This window comes from Myotis brandtii, unplaced genomic scaffold, assembly GCF_000412655.1.
Source record: "Myotis brandtii unplaced genomic scaffold, ASM41265v1 scaffold170, whole genome shotgun sequence".
NCBI classification, from domain to species: Eukaryota; Metazoa; Chordata; class Mammalia; order Chiroptera; family Vespertilionidae; genus Myotis; species Myotis brandtii.
In genome coordinates this window covers 783,367-805,569 of record NW_005356260.1, presented here as the reverse complement: position 1 = coordinate 805,569, position 22,203 = coordinate 783,367, and the positions used below count along the sequence as shown (strand labels likewise).

At 45.9% G+C, this 22,203-nt stretch overlaps 1 protein-coding gene across 1 annotated transcript; it reads left to right on the top strand.

The window, feature by feature from the left end:
- The first annotated feature begins 1,207 nt into the window (after positions 1–1,207).
- Positions 1,208–22,128, top strand: TMEM45B (transmembrane protein 45B). Its single transcript, XM_014537047.1, has 6 exons — positions 1,208–1,394; positions 14,789–15,012; positions 17,093–17,299; positions 18,573–18,786; positions 19,567–19,665; positions 20,881–22,128. The coding sequence occupies exons 2-6, from the start codon at positions 14,832–14,834 to the stop codon at positions 20,990–20,992; spliced, it is 813 nt and encodes a 270-aa protein (XP_014392533.1). The 5' UTR covers positions 1,208–1,394; positions 14,789–14,831; the 3' UTR covers positions 20,993–22,128.
- The last annotated feature ends 75 nt before the right edge of the window (positions 22,129–22,203 follow it).

The window sequence follows — 22,203 nt, the reverse complement described above, 5'->3', positions numbered from 1 at the left end:
CTCATCATTGATGTTTCTATCTCTCTCTCTCTCTCCCTTTCTCTCTGAAATCAATATATATATATATTTAAAAGCTTTAAAAAAATAAAAAGATTCTAGGGCAATATACATATGTACAAATAATTGTTTTGGAGTAAGCATTTCCAAAACATGCATTCCCCACCCAGAATGAAATACTTAGGGACCCAGAATGAATCAGGGGCTTGGAAGAAGCTCTATCTCAGTGATGGCGAACCTATGACACACGTGTCAGAGGTGACACGCGAACTCATTTTTTTGGTTGATTTTTCTTTGTTAAGTGGCATTTAAATATATAAAATACATATCAAAAATATAAATCTTTGTTTTACTATGGTTGCAAATATCAAAAAATTTCTATATGTGACACGGCACCAGAGTTAAGTTAGGGTTTTTCAAAATGCTGACACGCCGAGCTCAAAAGGTTCGCCATCACTGCTCTATCTCATGCCAGTGTTTGTCCTAACAGGCTGTTTCGGAGAAGATTTTGTTGAGATGGAAAAGCATAATTCGCCTGGTAATCTTTCTTTAGGAGGCTTTACTGGGGAAAGATCGTCCTAGAACCTCTGGAGAATTTCTTGGTTGTAGGATCTGGGAGAGAATTTCTGTCCCTGAAGGTCACTCTCAGAATCCATGCCTTTCCGCCTTGTAAAGCCTGACGTGAGAGTCAAAGCGTGAGGCCGATTCATCGCTCTTGGCTGGGGAAGCTTTAGGTCACGGAGACCCCGGGTACTGTGTTACAGGCATGACTCCTGGTCTCGCTTTCCAAGACCTCTTCATTGGAAAGCCTCCACGTTAGATACTGGGGTTTCCACTGTGGGCTTCTCCTGCTCAGGCACCTTCAAAGAAAACTTGCAAACTCCTCGAAGGCTGGGGTTCAGTCTTGCTCTCCCTGTTTCTCCATCACCGATCCTAGAACAGTGCCTGATGCATAATACGCTCCGGATTAATGTGGCTTGACTTCAGTTGACTTCATTACCCTTTGTAAATGCGCCCTTCCTACTTGTCCCCTTGCTGTTTCCTCTGTTTCTCCTGCACCTTTTTCTAAAACGATGTTTTTATTGATTTCAGAGTGAAAAGGAGAGGGAGAGAAAAATAGAAACATCAATGATGAGAGAGAATCATGGATCGGCTGCCTCCTGCACACCCCACACTGGGGATGGAGCCCACAACCCGGGCATGTGCCCTGACCTGGAATCAAACTGTGACCTCCTGGTTCATAGGTCAATGCTCGACCACTGAGCCACACTGGCCGGGCTCTTCTGCATCTTTTTATGTCACTTCCCCTTGGCTGGTGCTACCTCATCCTCAGAGTTGATAGATGGAACTGCTGGAAGATAACAGACCAGGAAGTTGTCAAACTACCAGGACTCCTGGTAGAACTTCCAGGGGTGAAACTCCCCATGTCATTTTACTAAAGATGCAATAATGTCTTCGGTTATCACCAAAAACCCTGCAGATAGTGCCATCTTTAACCACAGTCCTATTTGGGATTTTTTCCTTCATGCTCCACATCTCACCTCAACAGTCCTTCCTCTGCTTCCACTCTGGCCCCCACTTTAACCCAAGCCTTCTCTTTGCTCTGTTTTAATGTTGTTTTCCTGCGTCCTCTCCCCTACCTTTAACATCTGGACTATTCTGTAATAATAAAACACGGTGATGTGCTATTTCAGAAGACCTGCTGCCCAACCCAAGCCCAGGATGAAAAACCTCTCTCTTCTGGCTGCTTTTGAGGTCGTTTCTGTGATTTAGTCTCGCGGGTGCTATTTATTTTTATATGAAAGGCTCTAGACAAGAACTAAACTACAGTGTAAAACAAGGATCTGTCCATTCATGTTTCTCAGACCCTACCACTCACCATCGAATGTGTCCCCCCACGACATGGAGGCTTGGCTGAGGACAGCCTAGACCAGGGGTGGGCAAACTTTTTGACTCGAGGGCCACAATGGGTTCTTAAACTGGACCGGAGGGCCGGAACAAAAGCATGGATGGAGTGTTTGTGTGAACTAATATAAATTCAAAGTAAACATCATTACATAAAAGGGTACGGTCTTTTTTTTTTTTAGTTTTATTCATTTCAAACGGGCCGGCGGGCCGTAGTTTGCCCACGGCTGGCCTAGAAAGTGATGGGGAACCTTTTGAGCTCGGCGTGTCAGCATTTTGAAAAACCCTAACTTAACTCTGGTGCCGTGTCACATATAGACATTTTTTGATATTTGCAACCATAGTAAAACAAAGACATATTTTTGATATTTATTTTATATATTTAAATGCCATTTAACAAAGAAAAATCAACCAAAAAAATGAGTTCGCGTGTCACCTCTGACACACGTGTCATAGGTTCGCCATCACTGGCCTAGAATAAGCTGAAGTCATTCTTCATGCCTGAATGTGCATGCTACTCTAAAATCCACCTCTATCTGTTTTACCATGAAAGTCACATTCCCCAAAATCTTTAGGTGACATTGATACTCCAGGATGACGTACCATATTGGTCCTGTGATTTCAGAGATTCCTTTGCTTACCTACTGCCAAGAGGCGCAGTACTAGATGATACTTTTAAGGACGCATCTAGCTCTAAAAATTATATGAGAAAGTACTGGTCCCAGCAACCTTACTAATGACTGGATTTAGATGATAGTTTCCTCGTGATTTAGGGTTAAGGCAAAGCTGCATCAGTTCATTTCAGATCCAGAACTGTTATTATCTGTCCGGCTTTGTGCTCAGCCTTGGGAAGTTGAAGATGAAGCAGATAGGTCTGCTTTTGAGGAGCCACTAGTCTAGTGAGTAAGACATGTAAGTGTGTAATTTTAACGTGACAAGTAAATGATACAAATCAAGATAGGCATAAGGTGCTATGGTAGCACAGAGGTGGCACACGTAACCCAACCCGGAGTTCACAGAGGACTTTCTAAAGGAAATAAGGCCCATGTATTAAAAACTGAGCAAAGGTAAGTCAGGTGAAGAAAACTGCAAAGGACATACTAGGTGGGGAGACTAGCAGGAGCAAAGTGTACCCTGAAGGTTTGTGTTGGGGAAAAATGGGAGAGGTGGATGGAGAGACGGGCAAAGAGCCAAGTCCTGGGACCAGTAGATCCTTTTAGCCACAGTTTCACTTTCCCTGGTTTCAGTTACTTGCAGTCAACCACGGCCCGAAAATATTAAATGGAAAATTCCAGAAAGAAACAATTCCTAAATTTTAAGTTGCATGCTATTCTGAGTTGTGTGATGAAATCTCATGCCATTCCATTCCTTTCTGCCCTGGCTGTGAATCATGCCTTTGTCCAACATCTCCACACTACTGTTCCCACTTGTTAGTCACTTAGAGCATCTACCTCAATTACCAGATTGATTGTCTCATACCCCGATGCTTGCGTTCCTGTCACCCTTATTTTACTCACTAGTGACCCCAAAGTGTAAGAGTAGTGATGCTGGCTATTTGGATATGCCAAAGAGAAGCCAGAAAGTGCTTCCTTTAGGTGAAGAGGCGAGTAGTAGAGTACAAGAGGATATTTTAAGAGGGACCACATTGACATTATTTATTACAGTATATTTTTAGATTTACTCTAATGTTGTTGTTCGTCTCTTACTGTGCCTAATTTATAAATTTTATTATAGGATAGGGAAAAATATAGTATGTATATGTTTGGGTACTAGCCATGGTTTCAAGTATCTTGGAATGTATCCCCTGCAGATACGGAGAGGCTACTATATATGAAATGCAAAGGGGAGTGGGCTACATCCATGTGGCGATTAGTTCATGAAATATTTTTTTAAATTTTGTATTGATTTTAGAGAGAGAAAGATTGATGAGAAACATCAATCAGTTGCCTCCCACATGCACCCCGACCAGAGATCAAACCTGTAACCTGGGTATGTGCCCTGACCAGAAACAAACCCTCACCTTTGGCGTACAGGTCATTGCTCCAACCACACCAGCCAGGGCAATCAATGAAATATTTTAACTTCTATGGTGATATAGAAAGATTTACATTGTAGGTAGATGACTGTGGTTGCAGAAGTGGAAAGACTGATGGGCAACAGGACTTAGAAGCATTGCAGTAGTCCAAGCAAAAGATACTATGAACCTAAGTGAAATAATTGTAGGAACAGAAAGGAAAGAGAGAACACCAGAAAATGTGGAGAAACTAAATAAGCAGGGTTTTTTTAGTCTCTTGGGGACCAGGGACCCTGCAGGGCAGAGTGAGGGACAAAGAGGAGCCTAGGATGACCCCCAAAATTCTGGCTTTAAGAGTGACTGGATGTTAAGCCATTGCCCAAGTTTGGGATACAGAAAAGCCAGTTTGGTGGGGAAGGAAGATGAGTTCAGTTTGGAACACGCGAAGGTGACTGAGAAGTATCTGTGTTTATGTGTGTGCCTGTCTGTTCGGCACGTTAGATTCAGGAGTCTGAAACTTAGGGAAGAGCTCAGGGCTAGAGATAGTCATGGGAGTCATCAGCATGCAACTGTTAATGGAGCCATGGGTGTGTATGAATTCTTACAAGACAAAGACATATAAAAGAAGAGTGGACCAGGGATGGCTCATGTTTAAGAGACAGACAAAAGAAGAGGATTCCTTAAAGGGGAGGAAAAAGATTATGGAAGATGAAGAGAACCAGGAGAGAATAGTGTCATGAAAGCCAAAAGGAGTAGATAATTTCAAAGATAAGTGACTAGTTGACCCTGTTGACTACAAAGTAGTGTCAAGAACAAGAGAGGTCTACGAAGATGATGTTTTAAAGATTTCCATGGAATGAAACAATATGAAGTCAACGCAGTTTTTTAGGGAAGTGATGAGTTTTCAAAAACTAGTCTATGGGAAGTGGAAGGAGGAGCTTGCATGTGACAAGGGCTGTTGAGTGGAGTAGAAGGTCCAGCATCCACCTTGTTCACTGATGTAAGTGCTGAACAAGTTCCCTGATAGAGAAAATAGGAAAAATATACTAAACTTTTTCCCTTTTTGCTTAAAAAATAAGCCAACCTTGCCTGGCCAGTGTGGGTCAATGGTTGAGTGTCAACCTATGAACCAGGAGGTCATGGTTCGATTCCCAGTCAGGGCACATGCCTGGGTTGTAGGCTCAATCCCCAATAGAGAGCATGCAGGAGGCAGCCGATCAATAATTCTCTCTCATCATTGATGTTTCTATCTCTCTCTCCCTTTCCCTTCCTCTCTGAAATCAATAGAAATATGGATTTTCTAAAAATATGAGCCAACCTTTCAAGTTCAGAGATGCCCCCTTCAGTCTAATGCAGTGGTTCTCAACCTTCTGGCCCTTTAAATACAGCTCCTCATGTTGTGACCCAACCACAAAATTATTTTCGTTGCTACTTCAGAATTGCATGTTGCTACTGTTATGAATCATAATGTAAATATCTGATATGCAGGATGGTCTTAGGCGACCCCTGTGAAAGGGTCGTTCAACCGCCAAAGGGATCGCGACCCACAGGTTGAGAACCGCTGGTCTAATGCATGCTGAAGTGACTGCTGGTGACTGCTTCTTTGTTGGTAGAATCCATAACCTTAGTTCCATTCTTCCCCCGCCATGACTAAACTTGCTCTAATTTCTAATTTCTTTTCCTTTTTCATTTCATTCATTTGTGTAATATGTTAGGAACACAGGAAGAAAGGTATTTTAGAACCAGGAAATGCCATGGAGATAACCTCTTCCAAACTACCCCTTTAAGAAACAAGGACATTATGATCCTGAGAGGTTACATATCTTGCTCAAGGTCACAGAGTGAGCTCATAGCAGAACTTGGACTAGAACCCAGGTCTTCTAACTCAGAGGCCGATGTTCTTTATCAGATCTTGAGAAGTGAATTTTGACAAGATCTGTTCTTCAGTCTTTAAGATTCCAGCCCTAGCCAGTTTGGCTCAGTAGATAAAGCGCCAGCCCGTTGACTGAAGGGTCCTGGGTTCGATTCTGGTCAAGGGCACATACCTCAGTTGCAGGCTCGATCCCTGGCCCTGGCTGGGGCACGTGCGGGAGGCAACCAATCGATGCGTGTCTCTCACATCGATGTTTCTCTCTGTCTCTCCCCCTCCCTTCCACACTCTCTAAAAATCAATGATAAAAAATATTCTTGGGTGAGGATTAACAAACAAACAAAAAGATTCCAATCAGACTGCCTAATTTTCATGACAGTTTGAAAGAAGCAATCAAGGGCCCAACTCAAATGCCAGACTCCTCTGTGAAGGCCTCTCAGAGTGTCTGATGAGTTATTCTTCTGTGTCCACAAGGACTGCTATTAACATATCCCATGACATGCACTGTTTCACAAGTATATAGCTCCCTACTAGATTATAAACTTGAGTGTAGGGACCATTTCTTATATGTGTTATTTCCTCAGCACCCAGCATAGAGTCTCGTATTTAATAAGCTCCCCTGGGAAAAAAGAAAAGTAAAAGCAGGAATGAGACCATACTTTGCACAGGAACCAAACTGAGCTGGGAGGTAAATGAGCTCTTGTTCATGGTAATTTTGCTCAATAGCGTCGTGAGCTCGTGCCAGAACAAGGTTCACACTGTTATTCTGGTCGTGCACCTGCAGAGAAAATAACAGTGATGGTAGTCGCTGTCAATTCGGAGAGAGGGATGGACTCCAGGGTCGCTCAGGCCTTGGAGCGGGGAGACACCTCCCCAGGAGTTCAGGACTAGGCCATCGCCACACGGGCCAGTGGGCAACGAGAGCTGCCAACACGGTACCTGTGCTTCCCCTGTCTCCTATTATTAAGCAGCTCACAGAGGAAGGAGGGTGTTGCCTGGTTATTTGCAGAGAAACAGAAAGCTGAGTCAGGCAGGGTTGGTTGTATTCCAAAGTACACTCAGACTGGAAAGCAGGTGAGTGTTTCTGTTGGGAGGACAGGGTCAGGGAGTATAAAGACCAGGCTCTGCAATAAAATGCTCTATTCTCCCCAGGACCTACTCCCCTACTGACCAATACACATCCCACTCTCCAGGATTAGAACACACACACACACACACACACCCTTTCACACCCCACCCCCACCCCCCTTTGGGGGAGATCAGCTACTAAAAGCAAAGGGCAGCAGCCTTAGTTCACTAAGTATACTTCTCCTGATAGATGCCCAGGCTTCTGCCCTATGAATTGTGGGAACAGGTTTAAGAATGCCAGAGAAGAGAGGAAACGGGCGTTTATTAAAAACTTACTCTAGCCCTAGCCGTTTGGCTCAGTGGCTGGAGCATCAGACACCACATGCTGGGGAGAATGTGGAGCAACAGGAACTCTCATACACTGCTGGTGGGGATGAAAGTGGTGCAGCCACTGTGGAAGACAGATTGGCAGTTTCCACAGAACGTACTCTTACCCTATAATCCAGTAATCTCACCGCTCGGTGTTTACCTAAAGGAGATAAAAACTTATGTCCACACAAAACCCTGCACACAGATGTTGATAATAGCTTTATTCATACTTGAGGATTCTTGGAAGCAATTAAGATGTCTTTCAGTAGGTGAATGGATAAATTGTGATATGTCCAGACAATAGAATATTTTTTGTGTGTGTATTAATCCTCACTGGAGGATATTTCTTCCATTGATTTTAGAGAGAGTAGAAGGGAAGGAGGAGGAGGAGAGAGGAGAGAGAGAAACATCAATGTGAGAGAGCCACAGCTGGTTGCCTCCTGCACACACCCCAACAGGGGCGGGGAACCTGCAATCCAGGTACATGCCCTTGACCGGAATCGAACCCTTCAGTTTGCAGGCCGACGCTCTAACCACTTAACCATGCTGGCCAGGGCTAGAATATTATTTACTAAAGTACTAAAAGTAAATAAGCTATCAAGCCATCAAAAAAAAACAACCCACATGGGAGAAACTTAAATGCATGTTACCAAGAGAGGAACCAATCTGAAGAGGCTACATACTGTATGATTCCAAGTACAGACAAACATCGGTTCTCGAATGTCTCCCATCTCCCACAATTCAGTTCTCCACCAAGTTGTTCATGGAAGAAATGTCTCGGTTAAACTTCAGTTCTCAGCCTGACAAGCCTTTCATGCCGATACATCAGCATGACACAAAGCGTATTTCAGGCCAAAGGAGAGAACGTGCCAGTATGAGTCAGTCTACCACTAACATCTCAGGAAATGGTGCATGAGTGTGTGTGTGTGTGTGTGTGTGTGTGTGTGTGTGTGTGTTCCTTTTGTTGCTGGCAAAATAAATTAGCACAATTTTAAAATAGGATATCAAGAGTGCTAATGTTGCTAATCATGTGAAAGAAACAACGATCACAGGCAACTGAAGAGGTAGAAAAACTGTAGTTGATTTAGATAAACAAAAAGCAGTTAGTGACAGCATTTCAGAGGCAAAAAGCAAAAGTGCTACATTCCTTCTTTATAGGCACCCCTCCAGTGCTGAAAGTGATGCATCTAAGGCTAGAAGAGGGTGGTTCCATACATTTAAGAAGTGTTTGTTTGCCAAGCTCAGTGGTTGAGCACTGACCTGGCAACCAGGAGGTCAGGGTTCAATTCCCGGTCAAGGCACATGCCCCGGTTGTGGGTTCAATCCCCAGTGTGGGGTGTGCAGGAGGCAGCCGATCAATGATTCTCATTATTGATGTTTCTATTTCTCTCCCTCTCCCTCTCTGAAATCAATAAAAATTTATTTACAATAAAGGAAGTGTTTGTTTATAGACTAAACAGTACTGTATATAAGGAAGGTTAAAAACAGAATAATTTGGGGGTCTGGAACAGGTGAATTCAATTTACATTATTTCTAATGGGGACAAAAATGATTCGGTTTTCAAACAAATTGCTTGTTAAACAGCCTTCCATAACGAATCAAGTTCAAGACCCGAGGTTCCACTGTATCTGACATGCTGGAAAAGGCGAAACTATGGAGACAATCAAAAGATCAGTGGTTGCCAGGGGAGTGGGTAGGAGAGGGATGGATGGAAGAGCACAGAGGATTTTCTGGCAGTAAAATACTCTGTATGATATTATAATGATGGACACATTATTATACATTTGTCCAAACCCATACAACGTGCAGCATCAAGAGTAAATCCCAAGGTAAACTGTGGACTTTGGGTGATAATGATGTGTGGATGTGGGCTCATCCTTGGTGGAAAAAAAAAATAGTGCTATTCTGGTAGCGATGTCAATAATGGGAGAGACTGTGCATATATGGTGTGCAGCATCAAGAGTAAATCCCAAGGTAAACTGTGGAATTTGGGTGATTATGATGTGTGGATGTGGGCTCATCCTTCCAGGGAAAGAAAATAAAAAAGTGCCATTCTGGTAGTGATGTCGATAATGGGAGAGACTGTGCATATATGGGCACAGGGCATATGTGAAACATCTCTGTACCTTCCTCTCAATTTTGCTGTAAACCTAAATCTGCTCTTAACAAAGTAAGTCTTTAAAAAATACATGAGAGATGTAGAAAACAAATAGCAAAATGAGATATAAAACATAATCACATGGATAACTATATTAAATATCCTCAGACTAAACCATTTTGATTAAAGCAGGTGGAGATGGTTAGCCCTGCAAATTCTCAAAGAAGCTACCTTTTGTGCATAGTTGGGGAAATAACTACAGGCATATTAATGGAAGTAAACCAAGAAAGAAAAAATAAATGGCATCCAAAAAACAATGGACCCAAAGCAAGAAAAAGGCACAAAAGAATTCGGAAGATGGTGCTAAACCTCCGGTTTGGCAGCCACCAGCCCAGGCTGGGAGTAGGAAGCTAGAAGGCTCTGGAAGAGAGGAATCCAGGAATAAAACAAAACTAATAACTTATCTGATGTTAGAATGTCTAGACATTAATTTGGTAGACATTTGACAGATCTGTTAGCCCTTTTGTGGACAAAGTGATTAGGTATATGGGAAACTAAACAAATGAGAAGCAATGCAACTATTAACTCCAGAACAAAAGAAAAATGTTGAGCACATAACCCATAATACAGTATTTGGATCAGCATTCACCCCACAAATATTGGAGTGTCAGACCCCATGTGAGCACTGGGCTACCTGCAATAACAAAGCAGTTCAAGTCTCTGCTTTCACAGAGCTTACATTCTAGTGCAGCAGTTCTCAATCTGTGGGTCGCAACCCCTCTGGAGGTCAAACGACCCTTTCACAGGGTTGCCTAAGACCATCCTACATATCAGATATTTACATTATGATTCATAACATTACAGTTATAAAGTAGCAATGAAAATAATTTTATGGTTGGGTCACAACATGAGGGACTGTATTTAAAGGGCCAGGAGGTTGCAATCTAGTGGGTAAAATAGATGCTTAAAAAAAAAAATCAGTGCGTACTATCAGATAGTGATTCGTTAAAGAAATTTAGAAGTATATATGGATTGAAAAGTGGGACACACCTGCTACTTTGCATAAAATAGGGAATAAAGAAACATCTGAGCAGAGACCCCAGTAAGAAAATAATTTTATGGTTGGGTCACAACATGAGGGACTGTATTTAAAGGGCCAGGAGGTTGCAATCTAGTGGGTAAAATAGATGCTTAAAAAAAAAAAGTCAGTACGTACTATCAGATAGTGATTCATTAAAGAAATTTAGGATTGAAAAGTGGGACACACCTGCTACTTTACATAAAATAGGGAATAAAGAAACATCTGAGCAGAGACCCCAGTAAAGTGAAGGAGGAAACAGCCAGCTCTCTGTGGAAAAATTGGTCTAGAAAGAACAGATAGTGCACAGCCCGGAAGCAGGAGAGGGCTGTACTTGTTGAAGCAATAGAGGGGGACCCTGTGTCGCAGCGATAGAGGGGGAGGAGAGATCAAAGAGAGAGCTCAGGTCACGTGGAGCCCTGGCAAGGACTTTGCATTTACAGAGCCATAATAATGTAGCTAATGATTTCAGTAAATGTGTGTAATGTAACTCCCATGAAGTGAAGGGAGGCTGTAAGAGGGCTCCAGTAAGTTGACAGAGAATGCCGACAACAGTAAATTAACAGATGGCAGTGTGCACGAATTAACTAGAACAATGGAGGTAATTACCAGAAAAAAAACAGGAAGAATTTAAAGTGGTTTGTGGGGGGGGGAGAAGGAGGGAACATGGGCCTGCTGCTTTTCATTGTAAAACTTTAAATACTATTTGACATTTTAAAAACTGTAAGCATTTTCTAAAAGCTTGTGAAAGCGCTTGATGAAGGGTGGAAACCTCAACTGCAAATGTATCAGGCGCGAACCAGCCCAGACGATGCAGCCAGTGGCGCAGGGATGGCAGGGTGGGAGTAGGCTGTGCAGACCGCGGTGCTCTATCTTCCTAAGTGGAATGTTCTAGATCTCCATCAGCTGCTATTTTTCTCCCACCTTACATTGCTTTAGGTCACCAGCCAGGCCGCAAAAAAAAAAAGCACTTTCCTTCTGCATAAATTCTATGTAACTCATCATGTTGATTCCATAGCCCAGTGATGGCGAACCTATGACACGCGTGTCAGAGGTGACATGCGAACTCATTTTTTTGATTTTTCTTTGTTAAATGGCATTTAAATATATAAAATAAATATAAAAAATATCTTTGTTTTACTATGGTTGCAAATATCAAAACATTTCTATATGTGACACGGCACCAGAGTTAAGTTAGGGTTCTTCAAAATGCTGACACGCCGAGCTCAAAAGGTTCGCCATCACTGCCATAGCCTATGCTACTGTAAACAGGATAAAAGAAACCATGCCTGAAATCCTGTGTGGAATAAGGTGGTGTTGATATAACTATTTTGACTTTTACTGAACTTGAATCATATTGACCATATTCATTTATGTTAGAGCTGCATCAAATCTCTAATTTTTCAAACTATATTCCAATTAGGTGAAAATGATACTGTGCATTCATTTGCATGTCTTTAATTCCAGTGAGATTCCTTATCGATGTGTTATTTGTGAATTGTGTTCGTGTCTCTGCCCGTTCTCCTATGGTATGTTCCTCATTAATTTGTAAAGGCTCTGGGAGGGAATATTATGATGAGGAAACAGCTATTTGGAGTTCATTCCCCGAGTCTAGACATTTAGACAAGACCTGAGCTGAGGACTCCCGCCCCAAGTTCTGGCTTTGCTTTTCCTTGGGTGTCTTTTAAAATAACTATTCCAGCCCAGCCGGCGTGGCCCAGTGGTTGAGCATCAACCTATGAACCAGGAGGTCACAGTTCAATTTGCAGTTAGGGCACATGCCCGGGTTGTGGGCTCGATCCCCAGTGTGGGGCGTGCAGGAGGCAGCCGAGCAATGATGCTCTCTCATCATTGATGTTTCTTCTTTCTCCCTTCCTCTCTGAAATCAATTAAAAATATATATTTAAAAATAAAATAGGGAGTCTCTGTTTGGGGGGCTCAGGCAGCTGTGCTGTACGTGCCACCTTTAGAGGCTCCCTTTCCCTGAGACTTTACAGCCATTTGAGGCGAAATGGCTGCAGACTAGAGAGGAGCGGGCGGAGGCTATGCAGGGGCCACGGGACCACAGCTGCCTGCAGGGAAGGACCCAGGGGGTCCACTGAGTCGTTGGGCCTTTGCTTTCTCCCTTGGCTGTGGCACTGCCTATCACAATGACAAACGTGTCCTGGGTCCCCTTTGGAGAAGGAGCATCTGTGTTGTGGTGGGACTGGGGTCCTTGTGGAGTCGTGAGGAAAAGCAGAGACCCACAAGGGAGGGGGAGGTCTGGTGGTAAGAGTTATTTGGGTGAAAATAGAAGGCCCCAATGTCCCATCTCTGTCGGTCCCAACGTGGAAAATCAGGGCCAGAAATAGGGCCAATGTCCAGAGAGTCTGTGCCACGTTAAAGCTAGTCCAGGCCAGCCTTTCTCACCGTCGGGAGCTTAGCTACCGTTCCGGCTGCAATCGGTGCTGCTGGATCCAGGTTCCCACCTGGAGCCGGCGTTTGAAGTCGTCCGCTGTCCCCATCAGCCATGTTGCTAAGGCCACATGGTTGCTAAGGAGAGAGCATGCAAACCAACTGGATGATTGCATATTCCCTGAGAATGAATGTATATATATGTAATTTTTTAAATATATTTTTACTGATTTCAGAAAGGAAGAGAGAGATAGAAACATCAGTGTTGAGAATCATTGATGGGCTGCCTCCTGCATGCTCCACACTGGGGATCGAGCCACAACCCGGGCATGTGCCCTGACTGAAAACTGAACTGTGACCTCCTGGTTCATAGGTCAAGGCTCAACCACTGAGCCACACCGGCCAGGCATCCCTGGGATTATATTATCTTGGGCTTGGGAAGGACCAGGTGCTTTTTCAAAATAACTGATCAACTTCCAAAACTTTTACGGGACTCTGATGGGCCCACCCCGACCAGTGATCCCTTTCCCAGGCTAGATTGACAAGCCTCTATGGCCAAGCACCTCCCCGTGGGCCGTTTTGACTTCTGCACGTGTGCTCCCCTCCCCCTGGCCCCCCAGACAATCCGGGACCTGAGGGGGAAGGCAGGGGTGTTAATCCTTGGTGGGGCAGTACTGTGATCGCCTGGGTCGGGGGGCGGAGAGCTGGCTTCCTGGTGAAACTGCAGGCTCAGTGTCCCATTCAGCTCCCCAGCCCATTCAGCTAAACAATATTTGACTCCCTTTGTTTCCTCTCTTTATTAATATCGACCCTAATGTCTACAGACGCTCAGCTTCTCAGCTGCAGAAAAACCGGGTGGAGCACGCATGTTCCACAAGCCGAACCGTGACGCCTTTGAAACAGTCTCTCATTTCTTGTTTCAAACGCTGGACCAGTCTCTCAGCAAAATAGTTTGCAGACGTTGTTGGCCTCATACTGAATTCCAGAAACATTGCTTTGAATGCTTAACAAGAAAATGTGTGAATGTGGAAGTAGCTTTCCTCAAGTCGTTGGTTCAGTATTTCTTTCTCCCGGTGGTCCTACATTTATTCAGCTAATATCATCATTTTGCACGATTTGTTGCAATCAAATCTATAAAAACCCATGCATGCAGGGCAAGGGGCGGCCCCCTTCCCTGCCGCACCCGTTTCCCTGGACGAGGGGCTCTCTGCACCAACCAGGTCCCACTGCACGCTGAGGGCCACCAGGGCGGGGGACCATTCTTGTTTCAAACGCTGGACCAGTCTCTCAGCAAAATAGTTTGCAGACGTTGTTGGCCTCACACTGAATTCCAGAAACACTGCTTTAAATGCTTAACAAGAAAATGTGTGAATGTGGAAGTAGCTTTCCTCAAGTCGTTGGTTCAGTATTTCTTTCTCCCGGTGGTCCTACATTTATTCAGCTAATATCATCATTTTGCACGATTTGTTGCAATCAAATCTATAAAAACCCATGCATGCAGGGCAAGGGGCGGCCCCCTTCCCTGCCGCACCCGTTTCCCTGGACGAGTGGCTCTCTGCACCAACCAGGTCCCACTGCATGCTGGGGGCCACCTGGGGCGCTGCCCTTGGTTTCAGCCTGGGCAGAACTCTGACAGGCAGTCGGTCATAACCCCACAGGTGGTAGCTTCGCCCCACTGACTTGCCTCCTCGTGTTTTGATCTATAAAATACCAGTGTCCATGACTATTTTTCTTATTCCCTCCTTTATGTTTAGGAAGGCTTTTCTACCCTGAGGTCAACATTTACCTATCCTCTGCTTCCCCTCCCCCCTTCTATTTGCCAACGTTGTTTAGGCCTCAGGGTCAGCATGTAACTGCTCAGCGGACACGACTTTGGTGACACAGTGACAGGACAGACTTACTTACTTTATGAGAATGAGTGGACCCTTCTGCGTACGGACTCCCCAGTCATGGGTTGCATTTCCTGCCAACATACCCATTTGTTTTCCTCTTCAGCCACCTGACAGCTGCCCTGTGTTTCAGGTGACCCGGGGCCCCGATGGCAAACTTCAAGGGCCACGCTCTCCCGGGGAGCTTCTTCTTGATCGTTGGGCTGTGGTGGTCAGTGAAGTACCCACTGAAGTATTTTCACCAAAAGGGGAAAAGGAGACAACTGAGTCATAATTATGAGCGTCTGGAGATCATCGAGGCCGCCATCAGAACTTTATTTCCAGTCATAGGTAAGGATGGGGGCCGCGTGGTCCAGGGGATCTCCCATCACACCCAGAGCCTTCAGCCCACTCTCAGGACCCTGTGGATGGATGTCTCCACAGGCAGAGATGATAGATCATAGTGTCAGTTGGCCACTAGACATTTCATCGCAACATCTGCTGTGCACTGAACCTTGTCATATCAACAGTGAACAGCGCCTCGCATCTCAGTGCACTGTGAAAAAGTACCAAATAAATTACATTCTTTGCCCTAGAGAGACCTGGGTGTAGGTTGTAGGAACAGAAGACATACATGAGTTCGCGTGTCACCTCTGACATGCGTGTCACAGGGGTGTAGATTGTAGGAACAGAAGACATAATTTATGAAAAGGACAAAACACAAAAGTAGAAAAAAACAAATTGAGAGTCAGCTCATGAATTATGAGAAAATGAAGTTGAGTTTTAGAAAAATCTTTTTTCCCCAACTGTCTCTTCTCCAGAATCTCAAGAGTAAACAAACCCCTACTCACTGGCATATCCTCCACCCCCAAACCTCAAGCAGGTAGAGAGAGGAGTGTTATGCGTGGGGCTGGTAAGAGGCAGCGGATGAGACTGAGAGAAGCCCGCAGAGGCTGTGTGCGAGGGGTCTTCCTTTATGGTGCCTTTCCCAACAAAACCCGCCCACTTCCTCATCATCTATCCACTCTGCTGGTGGCCCTCAAAGAATGAGTGGTACCAATGAGGGACCTGATTGGGCAATTGCATTTGCCTCTCACCATCTCTGGCCTCCAGCTTCCTGGGCGCAGCTGAAACCATGCCAGTGGCTTCTCTGGGAGTTGGCACAGGAACATGGTTCTGTTTCCTGGTCCAGCGGGACTTTCCCATTCACCAGCCCCTCGGGCATCAGAAAGGCTTTCTCATCTTTCTGAAGCCAAGAAGTAAACAGGGACCATATGGCTTACATGGTATCGGCCTAAACCAGTGGTCGGCAAACTGCAGCTCGCGAGCCACATGCGGCTCTTTGGCCCCTTGAGTGTGGCTCTTCCACAAAATACCGACTTCTGCGCATGGGCCACAAAGTTTCAATCGCACTGTACGTGCGCACCCGCACGTGGTATTTTGTGGAAGAGCCACACTCAAGGGGCCAAACAGCCGCAGTTTGCCGGCCACTGGCCTAAACAAAGCTAAAGAACTGTGTCTGGGTGGAAATAATACTCATTCACCAATTATTTCCTGAGTTCTCACTAGGTGCCAGGAACTCACCGTTCTAGATAAGGGGGTACAGTGGGGAACTACAGCTAGGCTCGAGCTCTGACAGGACTTCCCTTTCCTGGGTTGTCTTCACCAACTCCTGGATCCTTTATGCACACATTCAGACAGGGGCTGGTTTTTGGGGAAACAGTGTTTGGGGAGCAGGGTCCAGAATGTGCCATGGAGGAGTTACTGTAGCCCCAAGAACACTCTGGGCACCAGGCATAAAGGCAAAGCTTTCGCCTTCAAAGCAGGTGACAGTAGGAGGGATGAGAACCGAGACCCGCACTGAGGCACAGCTTGGCCACCTGGCCGTCTCTAAAGCTTGGCTCTCCTGGGACACCGTATGGGAGAAACCCCAAGCTGATGTGTAGGACACTGAAACCTAAAGCTACGGGAAGGAGCCGAGACCACAAGCGCCCCTGGGCGCGGCCTCCCTCCCTTGGGCGTACACAGGTATCTCCATCACCAGTGTCTGCTCAGATTCTATTATTTCCAACCAAATGGTTTCCTTCCAGGATTCCTTTCCTTGCTCACTTGGCAGAGGGAGCCCCAAGATTAAGTTATCTGCCACACTCTTGCTTAGGTGGCAACGCCCCAGACAAGTTTCCTGTGGACGGTGGCTGCTGCACCTCCCTCCACGTGCCCCTGTCCCAGGAACAGCAACTAAGACACGACATCTACACAGGTTCCTCAGCAAAGACCTCACTTTAGTCTGAAGTAGCCAAGTAGGGCCACTAAGCCACAGGCTGTGTCACCCAGATCCTGACTTCCGTCCTGCCTCGGGTTATCTTTGGCTTGTCTCCTATTGTCTTAGAATTACTCTCCCCGCCTAATTTCCATTCTCATTTCCCTGCAGGGATCCTAGCAGAGCAGTTTGTTCCGGATGGGCCCCACCTCCACCTGTACTCGGAACACGAGTGGATCAAGTTGATGAACTGGCAACACAGCACCATGTATCTGTTCTTCGCCATCTCAGGAATCACTGACATGCTCACCTATCTCGTCAGTCACGTGCCCTTGGGGGTGGACAGACTGGTGATGGCTGTGGCAGCGTTCAACGAAGGTAACTTAGTGGTAAGGATGGGAAAAGGGAAGAAACTGACAAGTTGTGGTTATGAGCGATCTGGGCACAGTGCACCACAATTATCACAAATATAACAACCTTCCCCAGAAAAAATCCAAACCTCTGAACTTCAACAACCTGAGCAGGCTTAGTCCTATGCTCTGGATGGTATAGGTGACATATTCCTTAAAGAACCCATGAAAGGCCCGGCCACTGGCTCAGTGGTTGAGCATCGACCTATGAACCAGGAGGTCATGGTTCAATTACTGGTCAGGGCACATGCCTGGGTTGCGGGCTCGATCCCCAGTGGGGGACTTGGCAGGAGACAGCTGTTCAATGATTCTCTCTCCTTCTCTCCCCTTCATCTCTGAAATCAATAAAAAATTTTGTTTTAAAGAAGAACCTGGGAAAGCACAAGGCTTTTAGCCAAAGTCACTGGCTAGGAGTGTACAAACTCCCCCCGCCCCCTCATGTGTGTGAGTGCATGTGCGCACATCCACACGGAAACACAGACCTGTCTGAAGACGGGGTGAATGTCACCACGCCAGATTATGACTCCCTGTGGTTGGGGAAGGGAAACTGCACTCCAGCCCCCACCCGGAGTGTCATTGTCTGGACTCCATCACAAACAGGAGAGCTAGGCAGATCTCCCAACGTAGCTCATGTTCAATGGGGTCGTAAAAAAAGCATCTTGTAACCCAGCAACCTCACTGACTTATGTTATCTCAGGAAGAGTTAAAAAAAGGTGAATGAGGGCAAAACGGAATTTCAAGTAAACACACAATATTTCACCAATCAGCAATACTTCACTTACCCATTCTGTATTGAACCCTACCATCAATTCTGTAAATAGAGATATAGCCTTTGCTTAGACCCACTTTACACACACACAATTTTTTTCTTAATATAGTTTTATTGATTTCAGAGAGGAAGAGATGGGGGAGAGGGATAGAAACATCAGTGATGAGAATCATTGATGGGCTGCCTCCTGCATGCCCTCTGCTGGGGATTGAGCCTGCAACCCGGGCATATGCCTTGACCAGGAACTGAACCATGACCTCCTGGTTCATAGGTCGACGCTCAACCACTGAGCCACGCCGGCTGGGCAGCACACACACAGATTTCACCTGCCCATTGCTTATCCTGTAATGTCATATAAACTGACTTTCCGAGGGCAGAAGACCCTGGCTGAGGACATTCTATAGTGGGGCGTGCAGGGTGGTGCTGACGGAGAAACGGGCATCTCTGACGGCCGTGCCTGGCTCTGGGGCAGGTTTCCTCTTCTACCACCACGTCCACAACCGGCCGCCACTGGACCAGTTCATCCACTCGCTGCTGCTGTGCGCTGTGTTCGGAGGGGCTCTCAGCATCTTCTTGGAGGTGATCCTTCGAGACAACATTGTGCTGGAACTTTTCCGAACCTCGCTCGTTATTCTCCAGGGCACCTGGTTCTGGCAGGTAAGTGTTCAAACACTGCTCCTAGCGCTGTAGGGACTGAGGGGCCCCACGGAGCCTGTCCAGGTGAAGTCTGACATGCCGCCCCCGACCTGGGGAGCCTTACCCATGAATAGCCTGCTGATGCGTTAAGCAGAGTCTATGGAGTGTACACAGTGAGCAGATTAACTATTTCCCCATCTGCCCGCCCCAGTGGAGGTACTGATACCATCTAAAGCAGGGGTCCTCAAACTTTTTAAACAGGGGGCCAGTTCACTGTCCCTCAGACCATTGGAGGGCCGGACTATAGTTTAAAAAAAAAACTATGAACAAATTCCTATGCACACTGCACATATCTTATTTTGAAGTAAAAAAACAAAACGGGAACAAATACAATATTTGTATTTGCATGTGGCCCACGGGCCATAGTTTGAGGACCCCTGGTATAGCTACACCAAAGGAGAATGAAATTATCTAATTGGGGACGAAGATAACTAATCTAAATAATTGGACCCAAGAGAATTATATTAACTCCCTGGGTACATTGATAAAATGGAATAAATAATCATTAAATGCCTCCTCCTCCTCCTCAGACTCTTGTTATATAACTAGGGGGAGAACCATGGTAGAAACATTCTGATAATCAACTGCCCACAAAGTTATGGTTAGGTAGTTGCCAGTCACATACCTCTGGTAGAAAAACTGCAACTAGCCCTAGCCGGTTTGTCTCAGTGGATAGAGGGTCGGCCTGCAGACTGAAAGGTCCCAGGTTCGATTCCAGTCAAGGGCACATGCCCAGGTTGCAGACTCAATCCCCAGTAGGGGGCCTGCAGGAGGCAGCCAACGAACCTCATGTTCATCACCATGTGCTTCTGCTGGCACTACCTGGCTGCGCTCTGCATCGTGGCCGTCAACTACTCCCTTGTTCACTGGTACGTCCCCGAGACTTCTGTCAGCGTTTTCCTTCCTGACCAACCCCCTGCACCATTTTTATTTCCAGGGACCCCTTTCACAACTAACTCCCACCACTTAACAAGTACCAGCTAAAGGCCGAGTCCTGTGCTAGGTGCTCTAGACCAGCGGCCGCCAACCAGTGGTCCGTGGACCACCGGTGGCCCGGGAGGTCCGAAAGGTTGGCGACTGTTGCTCTAGATCAGTGGTCGGCAAACAGTTCTCAGGCATCTGCGCATGGGCCACAAAGTTTCAATCGCACTGTACGTGCGCGCCCGCACGTGGTATTTTGTGGAAGAGCCACACTCAAGGGGCCAAAGAGCCGCATGTGGCTCGCAAGCCGCAGTTTGCCAACCACGGCTCTAGACTATGAATGAGGGTGATGGGGCTCTGAAGGTTAAGGGCCTGACTGGTCATAGTAACCTGGGACAGACCCAGGCTGCAGAGGCAGATCTGGAGCTCAGGCCTGTGCTGCGACAGAAAACACTCGGAATGAGGCCCGGGCACTGGACTGCAGTCCCGCTCTGTCCCTGTTCATTTCGAGCCCATCGCCTGTTTCCCAGAGGCCTTGCGACAATCAGATGAGACACCACCCAGGTGAAGTGCTCTTCCAAGATGACAGCGAACAGTTCCCAGGCACGTGCTTTGTCCCAGGCACCGCCCGATTTAATCCTTATCACTTTATGAAACATGTAATGTTGTACAGACGGGAAAACCAAGGCTTCAAAAGACTAATGTGATCAAGGTCGCCCAACGAGCAAATGGCAGAGCTCCAGTCTTTAACCACAGTGCCAGGGAGACTGCGGGCACATGGCATTAGTTGTTGTCTTAGCTGCCCCAATCTCCGTCCCTGGCTCCTGATTTCCCTACCAAAGCAGATACCACTTCACCCAGAAAGACCTCCACGCAGACCAAACAGAACACAACTCAAGGTCCTAGTTTCTACCAGTTCCACTGCCGGGTCAGTGCAATAGTAAAAAGGGAGGTGGGAGACCCGAGTTCAGTCTCAATTACAACGTTCACTATCAAATATTATTCATCACGATCCCTTTATCTACCGACGAATACCGAGAAGTCAGATATGTAATCACAATATTTAAGGAAGTAAATGCTTTAAGAACCATTAGACGCCCTCACATTCTTCAGGGAAGGGAGTTTGGGGGCTGATTGAATTCGTTACTGTTTCTCCATTACAGCCTTCTGACCCGGTTAAAGAGGCGCAGAGAAGGAGAAATCATTGGCATTCAGGAGCTGAAGTCAGACACCACTTACCAGAAGGCCCTGCTGAATGGCTCCGACGAGGAATGAGACGGGGCCCTCGGTCACAAACGGGGTGGCATATCCCCATGAGCAGGACTAGCTGAGTGTCACAGGTGTGGCTCATCTCCATGTTAATGCTTGCCTTGGTCTACCCTGAAGGTGCTCTATATCTGCACCTTCTCATTTAATGGCTGAAGACCGTGTTGGTGCGTATCCTTCATAAAGAAAAACGAAGCAAGCCTTTACGTCTCAGGAGAGAAATCAGAGACTCTGAAGTGTCAGAACAGCACGTAGCCTCATTGACGAATCCAGGATGTGAATCCAGCCAAACCCACTGCTGTTGATGACTTATCCCTTCTTTCCCTCCCAAGAAAGCAGGAACTTTCTTATTAGGAAGTGAGTGAATCACAGTGCCTTTCTTTTAGAGATTCAAGTCTAGCGTGTATTTTTAAAAAGTAGTCATCCACAAGTTTTGGTGTTTACACATCACTTGTTAACACCTCCTAACTAATCATGACACTCCAGAGTACTGCAATACCACTGTTGGTAAGTGACAAAGTTGGGCCAAAGGTACATTTTGTTTTTAAAACCAGGAAGCTAGTTAGTGGCCCAGATGAGAGCTGGAACTCAGATGGTCTGACTCCGCAAAAGTGCCCTCATGAGGATGCTGACAGGAAAGCTGGACAGTGAGGGAGAGAAAATGTCAGGTAGGGGAGGCCTTGACTTTAAATACAGCCGAAAGCAAAGGGCAAGAATCCCACAAAGGATCTGAAGCTGGAACTGGTAATACAATCTTGATACTCTAGTCTTGGTTCTGGTTTGTTTTTTTTTTAAGCTTCCTTCAACAAGGGCTTATTAAACATCTCCTTTGCACCAAGACTGGAATGGTTGTACAGATTAACTAAGTATGTGCCCAGTAAGGAATTCAGTCTAATGGGAGAACTATGCAGGCAGTTCATACGGGGTGACTGATGCCATGATGGTAAGTGAAACCAGCATGACACAAAGGAGGGAGGACAAGTGCCATAGAAAAGGCACATTCCAGGCAGAGAGAAAAGAACATGAATGGATAAAGGTGGGTTAGGACGAATCTGAAAGCTCTTACCGTAGAGACCAAATAGTACCATTCAACTGTTGGGCACTTTTCAGACTCTGAAATATATCTTATTTGTTTCTCACGACCACCTACCGGTATACTGGAAATACATTCATTCTTCGGAGTTGAGTGGTCTAAGGTTACTAGGTGTAGAACCAGATTT